The sequence below is a fragment of the Myotis yumanensis genome, unplaced genomic scaffold (assembly GCF_028538775.1).
Source record: "Myotis yumanensis isolate MYYU_CA2020_CCGP unplaced genomic scaffold, mMyoYum1.0.hap1 SCAF_8, whole genome shotgun sequence".
NCBI classification, from domain to species: Eukaryota; Metazoa; Chordata; class Mammalia; order Chiroptera; family Vespertilionidae; genus Myotis; species Myotis yumanensis.
In genome coordinates, this window is record NW_027223759.1 from 25,450,586 (window position 1) to 25,467,403 (window position 16,818).

The following is a 16,818-nucleotide window of genomic DNA, read 5'->3' on the forward strand; positions in this document are numbered from 1 at the left end:
AGCAATCTCCCCATCTTCCCTGTATCTTAATCCCTGAGCCTGTGAACAACGTCTTCCTTAACCTTATCTTATGACAACCATTGTGCAGCCGACTCTGATTAACTTCTGTTTCTTTGTATGTGAGGTGTCTTGTCTGAATACAAACTCATCCAATGGAAACATGAAGTTAACTTTTTGAAGCTATTTCAAGAACTCCATTTTCCATGGCACTGTAAATAACTTTAATGAGGGAAAGAGGTGACTAGCAGCGGAATAACAGCCAGAAGTACTATGCATTCACGATTTCTACAGTTTTTGTTTGTGTATCAAGTTAAAACAGAGAGATAAGAAAGAAAAAGGCTAAACCAAATATGAGTCAAACTACTCCTCTCCATAAACTCACATATTTTTAAACTTGAGTACAATTAATATTGAGTTAATAAATATAGCATAATTTTCAGGTAATGGATATAGCAATGTGTGTTGTTTTGTTCCTTTCTCTTTAAGGAAAAGGAATTGAGAAATTTTAGACTTGAGTCAACTCAACACAAAGAGTATTCATTGAGAAACTACTTTGGAGTTATTCATTTGTTCATTCAGGCAACAAAAATCTGCCTTTACTAGAAGCCAGACTGTGAGCTATGGATGCAGAGAGGCCAGTCCTTGCCTCCCCAGGTTCTTCACAGGCTAGTGGGGGGGTTGATACATGTCTTGATCATAGAAGCTACATAAAAGCTGTGTTGTCAGAACAGAGGAGGAGATGTGCTCCTCTACCTGAGGAGGTCTGGGAGGGTGACCTTTGGGTCCTGAAGAAGGTGTCTTCTGCCACATGATGGAAAAAGGAGATTTGGGGAACCTAATGCATGCCAGGCTCTCTTCTAAGCAGTGTTCTAGGTGCTGGGGATTTGGGTCCCTGCCCTCAAAAATCATTCATCCTAGTGAGGAAGAAAAAGGGGAGGACAGATACATAAAGACGTGCACACAGGTGAATAAAGAGGCTAACAACCAAACAAACCAATAGGATAATTTCAAATAATGTGTTATCAAGAAAATAAAACAGGATCATGGAAATGAACTTGACATTCTACTTTTCTGGAACTATCATCAAAGGGCTCTCTGAGAAGGTGACATATAAATTGTAAGTTCTGAACATGCAGAAGAAAGCAAGAGTGGGTCACATGTTGGTGGCACAGTTGAATGACGGGTCCTGTGATCAGTGAGGCTGGAGAGACCATGACGAGACCTGGTTCCACACCAAGGAGCTTAGATATTATCATATGAGCACCATGAGATGACGACAGGGTTTCTAGTAACAGGGGAGAGATCTGATCTGGACTCACTGTGCTTTGCTCAGTCACTGAGAAATCACTGCACAAAGTCCGGGTTAGGAGATTTTTCTCAAATTCTTTATTGGAAAGACTAAACCAATAGACCTTGTCTCTTTCTCTGAAAAGGGCAAACAATGTAAACTATATCTGATGTTCTTCAATAAAACAAAAATGTGACCCAGTTAATATTCCTGGTCATGGTTCTGAAGCTTGACTTTTATAGAAATTATGACAAAAGTCCCATGTAGGGAGATATTTGTAATGTGCCTTATTGTATCCAGTTTTGGAAAGATGTATAAATCAATTAAAGGACATAAGAATCCCACCCAACCCCACCCACAGCAGTCTCTGCAGAATGTGGAGGAAGGAGCCTGCTGGCTGCCAGCAGGAGAGAAAAGAGTAGCCTCTCAAGTAGACTGTGATGCTGGGCGTCACCTCCCTGGTTTGAAGGTCCTAAAAGCAAGGGCACAGGTATCAGGCACTATCAGGGTCTGTTTCTTAAATCAAGATCTTCGTGTTTAAGGCAGAATATCATCAAATTTTTTAATGTGCAGCTTATCCAGCAACTGCATTGAATACTAAAAAGTAAGAAAATGTCTGTGAGCCATGGTAGTCGGTGAAGTGTCCCTAAGGTGGGCAAAACTCATGGTCATAGACCCATGACCCTCACTAGCCATCCCTTGACTTGTGATAAAATATCCTCTTCTATGAGTTACTGAATAGTTACCTAACCACTCTTCTATCTTGGGCACTTAGATTGTTCCCAATCTTTTGAACCACTAGAAAACTACTATTGAAGATCATCCTTATTCATGTAGACTTTTCATGTTTTGGATTATTCTTAGACTAGAGGCCTGGTGCACAAATTCGTGCACAGGTGGGGTCCCTCGGCCTGGCTGGTGATTGGGGCTGAACAGGGCCGTCTAGCCCAGTCCCAATCAGGCCGGCCTGCCAGGGGAAAGGACCGCAGGAGGTTAGCCGGCTGCGGGAGGTTGGCTGTGGGAGAGCACTGACCACCAGGGGGCAGCTCCTGCATTGACTGTCTGCCCCCTAGTGTTCAGTGCACATCATAGCAACTGGCCGGTCATCTGGTTGTCCAGTCATAACGGTCGCTTAGGCTTTTATATATATAGATAAGATCAGGAGTAGGCAAACTTGTGGAGAGGCCAGATAGTAAAAGTTTAGGCTTTGTAGAGCCATTGTCTCCTCTTCCTTCCATTCCTCCCACTCCTTCCTGTGCTCTTCCTCTGCCCTCCTCACCTCCTCCTCCTCTTCCTTTTCCTCTTGTAACAAACCCTTTAAAACTATACAGACCTTCCTTACCTTGAGGGCCATACAAAATCAAGCCAAGGATTGGACTCGGCCCATGGGCCAGTCTCAGAATTCCTGGGTCAAAGGCTATGAGCACTGTAATGTCATTTATACCCACTAACAAAAGGTATGCTGTTTACCTGTGTCATCCAACGTTGGGTGTTATTTTTTAGCTTTCATTTTGTGTTAAATATAATTTGAATTTTTGTTAAAGACAAAGAAATTTTGCTAGGAATTCTTATTCATTTTTTTTAAAACATATCAATCTTGCTAAAATAGTTAAGGTTAGAAATAGAGCCCATTACCCCAGAAAAATGAAATGCCTCATTATGCTTTTTTTTTTTCTGCACTGTGGAGGGGCAACATCATTGTGTCATATAAGACCCCTCAGTGCACTGAAGACATTAAGTTTCTGGGGAACATGACCTGCCCATGGCCTTTCAAATCTGTGTGACAATAAGCTTTATCATTTGGGGATTATCCTGAATATGTCAAAGGAAGAAACTATTTTAAAACTAGAGTTTCCCCACGGTTAAAGTTTCTATTTTGTCAGATTTGCCCTCTTGGCCTCAGGGGAGATATTAGCCTCCCGCTTGCTTTGTCCAATGAGGCAAGAAATTCGTCCTAGCCAGCTCATCCCAGCCTGGCAGGAGTCAGGAGAGGAGTGCAGGGGGAGGTAGGAGGGAGGAGAGGAAAAACCTCCAGTGGACACACCCCAACCTATTAGCTATAAAGAAATCCTCTTCCTTGAATAAAAAGGTAAGAAATGGTATTTAAGTGCAATTTCTGTCATCCACTTATAAAATGCTGACCCAGTTCCATCCTTTTTCTTTGTTTCAGCTCCATGAAGCTATTTTTGGCAACTTAACTCTTCTTCCCAACAATAGAGTTAGGATAGCTCTTCTGCTGCTTATCGATGGACCCAGAATAGAAAGCCATACCAGCAGCTGGCATTTATTGAGCACGTACTAAGTTCCAGACCCTGTCCAGATACAGATGAGGAAACTGAGGCAGGCAGAAGTTACCTGCCCAAAGTCACCTCAGGCAAGTAGCAGCCTCAGGATATGAACCTTGAAATTCCAGGTCCAAAACCCACCTTATTAATCAACTCAGAGATTCTAAGTGCTGACTGCAAGAGTTGATCAAATGGGATACGTAAAGAGATTTTCTTGGTCTTAGAGGGGGGACAGCCACCAAGGTTGACAAAGGCCACCTCTCCACTTGCTCCCATGCAGGTCTACCTTTCCTGCTGCCAGAGGGGCCAACCTAGCAAGGCTGATGGGCAAGCTTCCCTGAGCAAAGTTAGAGCCCCCAAATCTGCAAAGTTGCCAGATATATATATATATATATATTTTCTTTGTTCCCAAATCTGCAAAGTTGCCAGATATATATATATACTCTTTGTTTACTTCACCCCCTTTCATTTTGTATCAGAAGAAGCAAGGCTTTGTGCCCCCAGCCATGTCAATTCTGCTTCTAACCCACAATCCTGATAAAGTGGAAAGATGCAACCTTCTCAAAAAACCCATTACACTTCACCTCCAAAACACCTTCCCAGATTCTCCCCTTCCTGGTCTCCATAATTATTGGTTTTCACATACCATACAACTGATCATAGCATCTGAATTGGGGAAGGAGGTCCCTAAGACCACCTTCAGGCTTGATGATTCATTGGGATTTGCAGGGTTCAGAAGCTGCTATAGTTACAAGTATTGTTTATTTCAGTAAAGGATATGGAATAGAATCAGCAAAGGGAGAAGGCACATGGGACAGGTCCAGGAAGCGCAGGGATATGCTGAATCTCAGCAGCCAACTGCAATGCATACAAAGTGCTGCCATCAAGGAAGCTCATCAAGCCTTGGTATCCAGGGGGTTTTGGGGGGCAGCAGGTTAGTCATATAGGCATGTGGAGTTCATGTGACTGAGCTCAGCTCCAGCCCCCCACCCAGAGCAAAACCCATAAATCACATTGTTAGGATAATAATTGTACAGCCTGGCCCAAGCCCTCAGGCATGCAGAAACACTCTTATCTGGCAAATCATTCCAAAGGCTTAGAGTTTATCTCCCTAGAGGCAGTCTGCTCTGGAGGCAGGTTTTATCTGGACTATGCAGGGTTTGAGCAACCAGACCTGATGAGTTAACACTTTCCTGTACACATTTTAATCAGAGAAAATGACGTATCTCCTCAAATGGCTCTACCAACAATATTATTTGCCACCCAGATGAATGGCTTTGGCATAAAATCTTAGTGTCACTCACATAAATATATTACATTCAGGCTGGCCTGGAAATGTGATAGATCAACTTTTGGTCCCAACCTACTTGTTTTCTAGTTGTTGTTTTTTCCACAAGAAACAACACGTATCTTTATGGTACCACTAGTAGGTGCTCAGTTTTAATTTTGATCACATTACTGATATCATAGGAGCACCTGCAGCCAATTAAGTGCCATGTTGAATTTAGTCTCTCATTATCCAACTTACATAGCAAATATTTATTGATATTTTACTGTGTGTCTGATGCTGGTATTAGTTACTTGTATTAACTCTAGAAGTTGCTATATTCTTTTCATTCTCTGAAAATAAACTTGATTACATGTATCCGGACCCTGTTGATCGTAGCCCATAATTGTTTCATGTATTAGGGCAGGCTCACTGCTGTAACAAACCCCAGGAATTCAGTGGCTTAGCACAACATAAGCTTATTTCTGACACACATTTCAATCCAGTGTGGCTATTCCTATTGGGTTGGCTTTCTTGGTGACCTTTTTTAGGTTTCTGCCATCTCATGGCTCTGCCTTCTCTGGATCCTGGAGTATTTTCCTTCAGCTGCAAACAGGAAAAGAGAAAGAATGGAGGGTGATATGTGGGAGGATGCCTATGAGTCAGGCCTGCAGTTGGGCATATGTTATTTCAACCCACATTCTACTGGCCATAATTCCTCCATAGAGAAACCAAACTTCAGACGAGTCTGGGAAATGAAGTCTAGCTCTATGCCCTGGAGGAAACAGCAAATGATTGGATAAATAAACAGCTGGTATTTGCCTCATTTTTCATTCAGCACTGGCTCAAACGTGAAGGTGCTATTTCATAGGTAGATTCAAACAAGGTCGAAATGGTAAGCCTTAGCTAAATGCAGAAAATAGTCACAGAATCAACGATTTCCCCCACCCACCCCCACCCCCCCAAGATTATCAGTCCCTTTATTCAACACTGGAAAATATGAAACATGTAAGAAATTCCACCTCCAAAATTAAACACAAACTTGGTAATTCACCCTTTATCTACATTCCAGGAGTAGCACTTCTGTCTCCTCCTAAATGGTACCCTTCTTTTAAAGTGCACTCAATGTACTTCACTTGATCATTTAAAAGGGTGAAAAACAGGTTTGAATGTCATTAGGCTTGTATTTCATACGAGTATACAGGCTCATCAAATACTTTCATGAGGGAACACTTTGATCAAGACAAGGTTTAATTAAACAAATGGTTAGCACTGGGACCCGATCAAAGCATAAATGTTAATGTGCTGATTATTCTTCCCTCTCGTGTTTAAGGAGTGGTTCAGACTAGCTCACTTCCATGTTCCCATCTGACTCTGACATTCTATTCATTCCAAAGAGCAAGTTCATGAACCTTGTTGGTGGGACATCCAGGACCATCATGAAGTCCCCCAATTCCTAGTTCATTTTGATGCTTCAATCGTAAATATGATATTTAGTCGTTTGGCTCAGAATATCCCAACCAGTGAGTTATGGCCCACTTGCTTGCTCTGAGAGACTGATGGCTAAAAATCATATATATTTAGAAAAAGAAAATTAAGCCACTATTTCCCATCGACTCAAAAGTTCACGAGTTCAATTTATATTTGAATAGTATTTGGATGGCTGTCTCAGAAAAGTACCTAAATGTATTGATTATTTATTTTATCTCATAATATTTTGAATATAAAATGCAAGAGCAGAGAGGACTTGGAATAAAAATATCTACAAATGTAACACTTCCTAAAATAATGAGTTATTCTGATTTTTGCTTTATGATTCATCATTCTTGACATTCTTTATAGTATGCATAAGATTTAAATTTTCTTTCATACTAACTTGCTCTATTCTCTTATATCTTAAATTAAGTTTTCAACTAATAAAGTATGTACAAATAGTTTTCTTTACAACTATGACTATTATATCCCATGAGGTTAGGTATTGCAAGTAGAACATAATTGATTTTATTCACTTTTTAAAAACTTATGTGCCTTGATTTATTTATTCATCCATCCACCATTTCAGTTTAGCCTTTCATGTTACAATTAGCCAAAGTCAAACTCTTGATAAAATATTATAAAAATTTTTTTCTAGAATTTAAAAGATACTTATTTATAAAAACAGAAAAATATAATTTACTCAGTTCATTAGATTCTCCAAAGTTATTTAATTCTACATAAGTGAAATTAATACTTATAGTTTGACTTTTTAAAAGTTTATTTTAGTAATAAAAATATGTATTTTAATACTTTCAAATTTTGACTGCATTGTTTTCAAAATTATTCTTCACTATACTTAATTTTTAAATGTACTTTTATAACATTCTAAAAATTCCAAATGACCCAAATTATTTTTGAAACAATTTTTAACCACAAACCCCTTTTTACAACCATATTAGTTCTTTATTCTTCACATTTATGTCATCTTAAATTTTACAGATATTTTCCCACCATAAAAGAAACACTTTATTAAAACTGGAGGCTTCAAAAATTCAAAAGATTTCTTCCCCTCCAAAAAATATTTTTCTTAAAGTTTAAGTCACCATTGAAACCGTATGAGGGTTATCTCACATTTGGAACCAAGTGTTCTCATAATTCTTTCTTTTCCCCAGCCTAAATGTTTTATTTACTTCAAAATATTATCAGGTAAATTATGCTGACATCTTTCTACTAAACATCCATTTTACACACAGGATTAATGAACATTTCAAACATCTGCAAGTATAAAATATGAATCAAAGTTCTCTTATAAGTTAGTTATACAACCATGTCGGGTGTAGCTCATAAACCTAGTGGATGTGGCTCCTGAGGTTCTGCTAACAAAGCAAAGGCCCCATAAGTGACACAGTTGGAGTTGCTCATTGTACCAGCCTCCCTGGACACTCTCAACATTTCCAAAGGAAAGAGAAAAGGCGCCACTTTGGAATAATATTATTAGTAAACAGATAGGGGTCATGTCAATAACATGAAGATAATTCTAATTTAGAGGACAGTTAAATCATAACTGTATCATCTCTGATTAATCTACCCTTGTTAGGAACTATGCTAAGGAGAAAGGTTTAAAACCTTATCTATTCTGTAAAGTAGCAAAACAAGCTGGTTGACAAAATAGCAAATGAACACTTTGAAACGATTAAGTTATGATGGAAACACTACATAAGTTAGTACTGATAGCAGAAATGCAAGGTGGAAACCTTGAGATTTAATTAATATCTGAGTATACTCACAAAGAATTTAACAAAAATAAAAGTTCATCTGTAGGCCTAAATTCTATATTAAATAATGTTTCCTTGAAATTAGCTAGTTAATATTAATAAAGGAAAGAGAGCAAAGGAGAGGCCAGACATTATAAGCATGGTCATCTGGGCAGCTTCACCAGGAAGCACAGCTTCACACTCCTTAAGGAACCATGGATCCATTCCCTGCAGACCACTGAGGGGAGGGATTGAACAAAGGGGTGAGATGGGTGAAGTCCAGGTGACACACAGAAGGTGCTGGCCTGTCAGTTTAGCCTCGGGAACAATGGATTGGCTAGGGGGTAGACCCCATCAAAAGTATGCAAAATCTTGAGTTTAATTGGTTAGTTTGAAGAAATTTCCTGGTAAAAATCCCCAGGCAAATGAATTTTCATGCTCATTCCTCTTGTTTGCTCTTGCTCTCTCTTTGCTCCACGACCCATACTCACCCATGTACTTGCCTGTTCTCTCTTCATAGCCATGTGGCCTTAGTAGTCACATGGCCCATGGCCACGCTCACTCCACACACAGGATGCTGGACTAGACTGGACTGAATTCTAATATGGAACAGAAATTCTGGGCAATGGCCTTAATTCTGGCCCTACTGAAGACAGGTTTAGACTTTGTCCATGGCGAGATGGACAGAGATGGGACCTTGGAGGTCCCCTTAATATTACATCATCAATAAAGCTTTCCACAAAACCCCATTCTTCTGTGGGGGCCTCAGGAAATTCTTTTCCTCACGGCACCCCAAGAATTCCACTTCCACTGATAACAATAGTACTACCAAAAGGTGAATCTAATACAGCTCTACTGTTACAGTCCTGTTTTTTGCTTTACTTGACAAAATAGATTATCATTGTTTAATACCAAAGTTCACTGTCTATGGATAGAGTTTTTCAAGTTGGTCAAGATTTAAATAAAAATTGAAGAAAAAAAATTAATGACCCTCGTTTTGCAAGTTACTGATAAATAGTCATTGGCTTGCTTTACTTACATTCCAGAGCATCTGATTGAATTTAATCCAAAATTGTGGGAACCATGTGAAAAAAATGTATTAGCATTTCCCAAAAAGTAAAGTTAAACGCAGTTCACCAGTGATGTTTCATGGGAATTATCATATGAATTCTAAAGAAGAATTATAGGTTCAGAAGAACATCTATGTATGTTTGAAGAAAAGTTGTATCATGATTTTAGGAAATTTGGTATGGGAAAAATAGTTTGAATAAATTAAAAGTTAATTTGCTTTATCACAATAAATTCCAACCTTACATAAGTTAATGAAATAAACAGGGTTACTAGTTTTAAAGAACTATCTGCTTCATTAACTATGGGTAAAGAGATTAGATTATCAAAATGTGGGTAATGGTAAGAAAGAAGTCAACAGGAACAAAGCAGTAAATACTCTTCCCTCATTTGCTGTCACCTACTTGTGGGGTTTCTACTTGATGATAAGCACCAAGAAAATTAAAGGGACTTGACCAGGAATTTTCATGTCAAGCATGAAATCTGATTTTTCTAAAAAATTTATTCCTAAAAGCACACGCATGTTCCTCAATTAAAATTTTAAAAAACATTTTATTTGGATGTTTTATAAAATTTAATATTTATTATATTTTCTTTCACTTGGTAGTTTTATTATAATTATACGATACAAAGAAAACATAACGATTATTTTCACCAAGGCTCATGTAAGATGTCTCCAAAATCCCTCAAATTTACCCCAGCGTGCCATATTGTTGTTCATTTTCTAGGTGTGATGCTGACGGGGCCTGAGGAGCCCCGTCTATAGGTAGGTGGTCTCTAATCTCTATTTTATGGAGAAATTCTGGGCAGTGGCCCTACTGAAGATGATACAGGACTTTGTCCATGTATGTTAAAATGAGGTTCAAAGTCCATCTTTACAAGACTTTTTTTAAAAAAAAAAAAATAGGGTTCCACCAAATAATAACAACGAAAGCTAAACCACAAACTGAAGAACTTAGGTAAACAAAGTGATCACAAATGATAGTTAAACTTCAATCTGATGCCGTCATTGTAATTACATGATTAATTGAGGAAATGTTAGATATTGAAAGCCCAATAATTACTTCATACGCTAATCTGAGTTATTTCCATTTAATGATAGTTATATTGAGGAACTGGTCCATTTTTCCTTCTGTACTGCTGCCTTGCCATTCTTCCCTAAATATCTCTGCCAAGATTACTCAATGAGAACATTTTTTCCTCACGGTCTCTAAAGGCTTACCCTATGGGATCTCCTGGAGGATCCAATAGCAGGCACACTCTTAGAAAAAGCACTCCCTACCCACTCCAGTGTGAATGATACCAGACCTCAGCACTAACATTGAAAGTGCACAGGTAAGACATCAGAAGTGGGCACTAAGATAAAAGCATTGCGAGCTATTTCCATACAAGGTCTGATCACATTCACTACCTGGTTATATAGAACTTTCATTCCAGGAAGCATGGCTGTGACATATTCACAATAATAATGGTCAGCAGCAAATATTTTCTTCAGGGGTAAGGAAAGAAAAGAGGAGGAAAGGCATCTACCATACAGCAATAATACAGGGTGGGGCAAAAGTAGGGTTACAGTTGTATCAGAAACAGAGTTTATTACATTATTATCATTTATTAACTAGAGGCCTGATGCACAAAATTCAAGGGGTTCGGCCCTCGCAACCCCAGGCTTCGTCTGGAAGGTTGTCTGGATGGTCATTCCGCTGTTTGGCCACCAGGTCTAATTAGCATATTACGCTTTTATTATTATAATTGTATCATTTTCCATATGAACAACTGTAAACCTACTTTTCCCACCCTGTATTAAATGCTCTAAGTAAGCCTAATAATCAGTAAGTCTTCAAATATCTTAAAAATACCTTAAAACATAGTTAAAACAAAATCTCTCCAGCAACTAAGAGTGCTTCGTAACATAAAGATTATTAAAATAGTAATAATAACAATTATTACTCTTGTTATTTACCTCTATTATACTATTTTTATAATAAGGGAAATAAGTTATAGACACTATATCTCCAGATGTCTAAAACCTTAATCAATATATAGAGTTTGTAGAAAACATGACCTCATTATACTGTCCCTTATATTAAATTAAAAGGTAAAATTAAAATCTCAGCCAAGAGAGCAGCTTCCAAGGCCTCAAAAACACAACTATCTTTGGTTCTTATACTATCTTTGGTTCTTTTCCTTCATTCCAACCCTGAAAAATAAATAAATTCAGGACATTAAGATCAGATACATTGTATCTGGACTGAAATGTCATTATTATCAAGTGTATTTAAAATGTCCAGCGTTGCCCTGGCCGGTATGGTTCAGTTTGTTGGGCATCAGCCCGTGCTCCAAAAGGTTGCCATTTTTATTCCCAGTCAGATCACATGCCCCAGTTGGAGGCTCAGTGCCTGGGTTGGGGACTCGATCCCCTGTGGGGGCCATGCAGGAGGCAGTCAATCAATGTTTCTCTCTCTCTCTCCCCTCTCCCTTCTCTCTCTAAAATCAATAAAATCATATATTTTTTAAAAATGTCTAGAGTTACATATGAACTCTGAACTATTAACATAATTTTGAATGATCAATCAGATAATTTTAAAAGCTAAACCTTTAGAAAAAGTATTGCTACTTTACATTCTAAAGCACGGATTATTATAATACAGTTTTCAGCCTGTCAGTAGAGGACCAAATGCAGCAAAAAACATACTACAATAAATGTATTTAAATTAGCTTAGAAAATTACATGGAGTTAACACATTGCAAACAAATGTTCAAATCTACTGAATCATGAGGCTGTTGTGTGAACATCCAGAGCTACAATAAGTCATATACAGTATAATACAGGCATGTAATAATGATAAATATGTTAAACAACTTTCAATTTTGCTAGTTAACAAAAAATCCCTTTTAAGTTATTTTTGGCATGGTGCTGGAGGCTCCGTCCAATGACTGGAGGCGGGGCGCTGCTTCTTTGCAAGGCCAGAGCACGCAGCACTCAGAGACTTCAAGAAGGTGCAGTCAGAACGTCGGCTTGTTCATGTACTCTTCCAGGGTCTGCAAGAGAAAAGCAACTTAGAACAGCTTCCCTCAAGCCACATCCTGTAGCAGACTGTGAAGTCTGTTCCGCATTCCTTTGCCATTACTGAAAGGTAGTGTTGAAAAGTTCGTGTGGACATAAATCTCTGCATTCTGATCAAGAAGAATGGTTCCAAGTTTGAGTACCATTCGTATACGCACCCATAGGGCTTGAACTAACGATCAACTGAGGAGAAATCAAGCTGGATCACAAAATGAATGTCCGGCAAGAGCAACGCTAAAGCAACAGCTGCAAGATATCACTGCTGACTTCAGAGAAGTGCGCCTGCTAAAACGATCACGAGGACTATGCCAGGCACATGTACGAGAGAAATCCAATTCTATTTGTGGAACATATTTAGCGTTACAGATATTGTACAGAACATCTTCCTTATACTTGTTGCCAAGATATAACGAATAAACAACCACAAGTCTTAAGATTTCCTGCCTTGTATCTGGAGGAGGCTTTCCTCCAAAGTATACAATTATGTTTCTTCATCTTCCTCAACCGTTACCAGGTTTGTGACATGCCACAAGGCCATGGTTTTTGTCCAGACTTTTAAAATGTTCGAGTGGCTTCACAATGACAGGCAGAGTTCAAAGCTACGGTGATGTTGCAAGTCCATACCATGCACGATGGATGGGCTTTTCTCTTGCACTCTTTCCTGTAATATCTGTGTGTGCAACACATTGGGTTCTGGGTTAAATCAATAAGATAGATCAAGGGGCGAGACTTAGGTAACGCCACTGCCTTTGACAGCTCAATCTGTGACACTCAATGCATTTTTAAGCCTGAACCCCAGGACATGTGGTTCGCTTGCCCCTGCCAGGAAGACAATCAACCAGCATGGGCCAAACAGATGAAGGCCAAGGCCAAGCCAGATTGTTCAGAAGATACTAGGGTTACAAATCAGGTGTGTTCTAACTGGTTTTCACCAGCTCTATTTAGAATGCCAGTGTTCCTCTGCTGAAAATACTGTGGTCAGTCATCCACACTTCCCTGTTAGGTGCTTACACTTTGAAGATGAACATTGGCCAATAAGAGCTGACACCCCAAGACCTCTGCCCTCTACCACCTTTTACAGATGCTGCCCATGTCTTCACAGTTAGCAAGGGTGTCACATTGGCCAGGGGCCCATGCCTGTTTTGTGGCACCGCTTAAAAAGGAATACAAAGTTACAAATACAAAATTGGGCATAAAGTTTTTGAAAATGAGGGGGGTGGGGGAATGACAGGAGATTGTGAATTTTTTTTTAAATTTTATTTTCTTGTTTAAAGTATTACAAATAGTAGTACATATGTCTCCTTTTCCTTTTTTCCCTATTGACCTTCCCCTAGCCTTCCCTACCCCCCGGCATATGCCCTTCCCCTCCTCCCCCCCAGTGTCTTTCCTCCATTGGCTATGCTTATATACATGCATACAAGTCCTTCGGTTGATCTCTTACCTCCCCCCACCCCCAACTCTCCTTAGCCTTCCCGCTGTAGTTTGACAGTCTGTTCAATGCTTCTTTGCCTTTGTATTTATTTCTGTTCATCAGTTTATAATGTTCTTTATATTCCACAAATGAGTGAGATCATATGGTATTTTTCTTTCACTGACTGGTTTATTTTTAAAAGATGACAACTATCGCAAAATCCAGAACAAGAGCATATGGTTACCAATCATTAAATGCCTGACACCCTCTATAATATATTTATTGTCTGGCTACTTCTTCTTTGCAGTTAAGATACCCTGGAGTTGTCACCTCACTGACTCCACAATTCATTGGCCCCTACTGAACGGCACTGGTGAATTCAGTCTGCTGAAGACTGCGTGGCTGCCCTTCCTGAGCCATGCTACTCAAATTGCATGAGCCAATAATGTATGAGGTGGGTATTGTCTTGAGCTTGTAGGAACAGATTCTTTTCTAAACTTGCTTTCTTACTCTGTGGTCAAAACATCTGTTTGTCAACCCCATTGGTAATCTCAGGAATTACAACCTCTGCAATTCAAGATCACTATCTTCTTTTTCCTTCTAATCACTTTGCACCTGTCATCTGCAACTCTTAGTTGTTACCTTCAAAATAAGATACTGCCTAAAGCCATCCTCGACCAATCAAACTGTTCATTTACTTCCACATTATCAACGTCTTGCCCTAGTATACTCAGAATAAGCTTTCACCACTTGGAGATTTAAGAGTGTATATACGGGGAGACAGTCTTTTATTAAGGGGTCTAGAGAAAGTCGCAGGGGCTCCGTGCAGGTTTTCAGTTGGGTTAAAAGTGAAACAATGTTATTACTTTAATCTTAAGGTTACTCCCTTAACCTTTAGTAACTACAAATATGTGTTTAGGTCCCAAGGACAGAAAATAAAGAAAGCAGTAATTTTTTTCTTTATGTGATTATATTACGTGTGTGCATTCATTTAAACTTCTCTGACTGAACTTACAAAGCAAACCAAATATACAAAGTCAATTTTTTAGCCAGCTCCCCAAATGTTCATTGACTTAGCCTGTATCAGAATACCGATAATGCTGTTTCGATTTGGCAGGTGCTGTTAAATCAACGAGATTTATAGGGCAGTTGTGGCATTGCCAGCTCACTATGGGGACACAGGGGCTAACAGGAGGGCCCCCCGAGACCTACTCATTAGGACCTTCCACTCAATCATAGGGGACATGAACTACCAATTAGTGTTTAAAATTGTGAAAGGGCTCTCTCTTGAAATACCTGCTTCCAGATTTAAATGGAACTAGAAATACTAGATACACTGCAAGCTCTTTAAAACGTTTTCCTAGGGGGTGGGGGAAAGGGGGTGTTCAAAATAACACAGGTGTGTCTTGGCACCAATTCAAAAAATTTTAATTCCCTAAGTGCCAAAAGACCCTGTTTAAAGTCTGTTTCTCCTATATTTTAAAAAATATCTTTATTGATTTCAGAGAGAAGAAAGGAGAGGAGGAGAAACATCCATGATGAGAAAGATCTGCTACCTCCTGCATGCCCCCTACTGGAAATTGAGCCCACAACCCAGGCATGTGCCCTGACAGGGTATCAAACCCTGACCTCCTGGTTCATGGGTCCATGCTCAATCACTGAGCCACACTGGCCAGGCAAGTTTGTTTCTCCTACAAGGAGACTTCACAGTAAGAGCCCTGGGATAGAATTATAAACAACCTCCTGGCATAGTGAAAGAAAGGCTGTTCTGTGGAATTTCCAAACCACTGATTTCTCAAGTATCTTGTAAAATTCCCTTCCCAAAGCATTTGGAGAGAGTCAAGTAAACAGCAGAAAGTTTATGTGCATTTTTTGAGGTGAGAACACCTCTAGCAATAAATACATCGGCCTTTTAGCTGGCACAGACAAACTCAAACAGACGTCTTTCTCCGTATTCAAGAACTGGTGCCCTAGATAGGCAGGAACAAGTCATCAGCTCAAAGACGTGCAAACACAGTTGCTGGGAAATCATTTCCCAGGTTGTTTTATTGATTTAATCAGTTTTTTCCTTTAAAACAGTAGGAAGAATGGCTTTAATGCCAATTTTTCAAAGGTACTTTGTAATACCCTGGAATCTCTTGACCTGCTGTTATGAAAATAGAAAGATGGCAAGACCCATGAATGCTGTGGGAAGAAGTACCCAGAGGCAGCAGAGCTGGGTTGGATTATCTCATTTAGGAGGTCAAAGGCCAGTGGAGTGATGCACTATTTTTTATAGTATACCTGGGAAAACTGAAGGGACTCATGGCGTTAAGTTCCTTTATGCCAATCTGGACTACAACTAAAAGCAAAGCCCCACTCTACTTTATATGAGCACCACAGAGTCAGGAGCACAAACAAATGGATGCTTCAGGGCCCTTTTATACCTTGGCAAGCGAGCCTCGGTATTCCCAATTAATTTATGCAAATAGGAGCCCACACACAGCCTTCTGAGGAGGTGTAAGAAATTTTAATTAAAATGATAAATGCCCTCTTCAAGAATCAAGCTCTAATAGCCCTGGCAAATGAAATAATGATGTGCTGCTATTCTCCTTTCTGGGGCAGCACAGATACTTCAACGAAAGTTTTTATACCCCTCATAAAATTATTCTTATAAAGAATATCACCAAGTATTTGATAGCTTTTTGTTAGGGAGGTAACCTCATTGAAAAGCTCAAACATGAAGAGTGAAGATTCTGGAGCCCAAGTGCCTAGGTTCAAATCTCTATTCCACACTTAGTAGCTGTGTGACGTTCAGCAGGTCACTTAACCTCTCTGTGCCCCAGTTTACTCATCTTTCAAATGAGGCTAACAATACTACCTACCCCTTAGAGTTGCTGTGATAATTAAATAAATTAATACATGTAAGTTGCTTGGAAACTATACTCAGCAGAGTAAGAACTTAATAAGTGTTGGCTAATATTTAATTACCACCACTACTACCACCATCACCATCATAACTACCACCACCATCACCACTACTACCACCACCACAACCACTACTACCACCACTACCACCATCACTATCATATCTACCACCACCACCACCACTGCCACTACCACCACCAATATCACCACAACCACTACCACCACCATCAACATCACTGCCATCATCACCATCACTACCGCCATCAACACCACCACCATTATAATCATCATCATCTTT

The 16,818-nt window shown here is 39.4% G+C and overlaps 1 protein-coding gene across 1 annotated transcript in view; it reads right to left on the reverse strand.

Moving 5' to 3' along the window:
- Positions 1-7,257: 7,257 nt before the first annotated feature.
- AP1S3 (adaptor related protein complex 1 subunit sigma 3) overlaps positions 7,258-16,818 on the reverse strand; it is a 54,132-nt gene continuing 44,571 nt past the window's right edge. Inside the window, exon 5 of the mRNA XM_070422240.1 lies at positions 7,258-12,177. Coding sequence (XP_070278341.1) covers positions 12,142-12,177 — 36 coding nt within the window. The 3' untranslated portion in view covers positions 7,258-12,141. The remainder of the gene's footprint in view (positions 12,178-16,818) is intronic.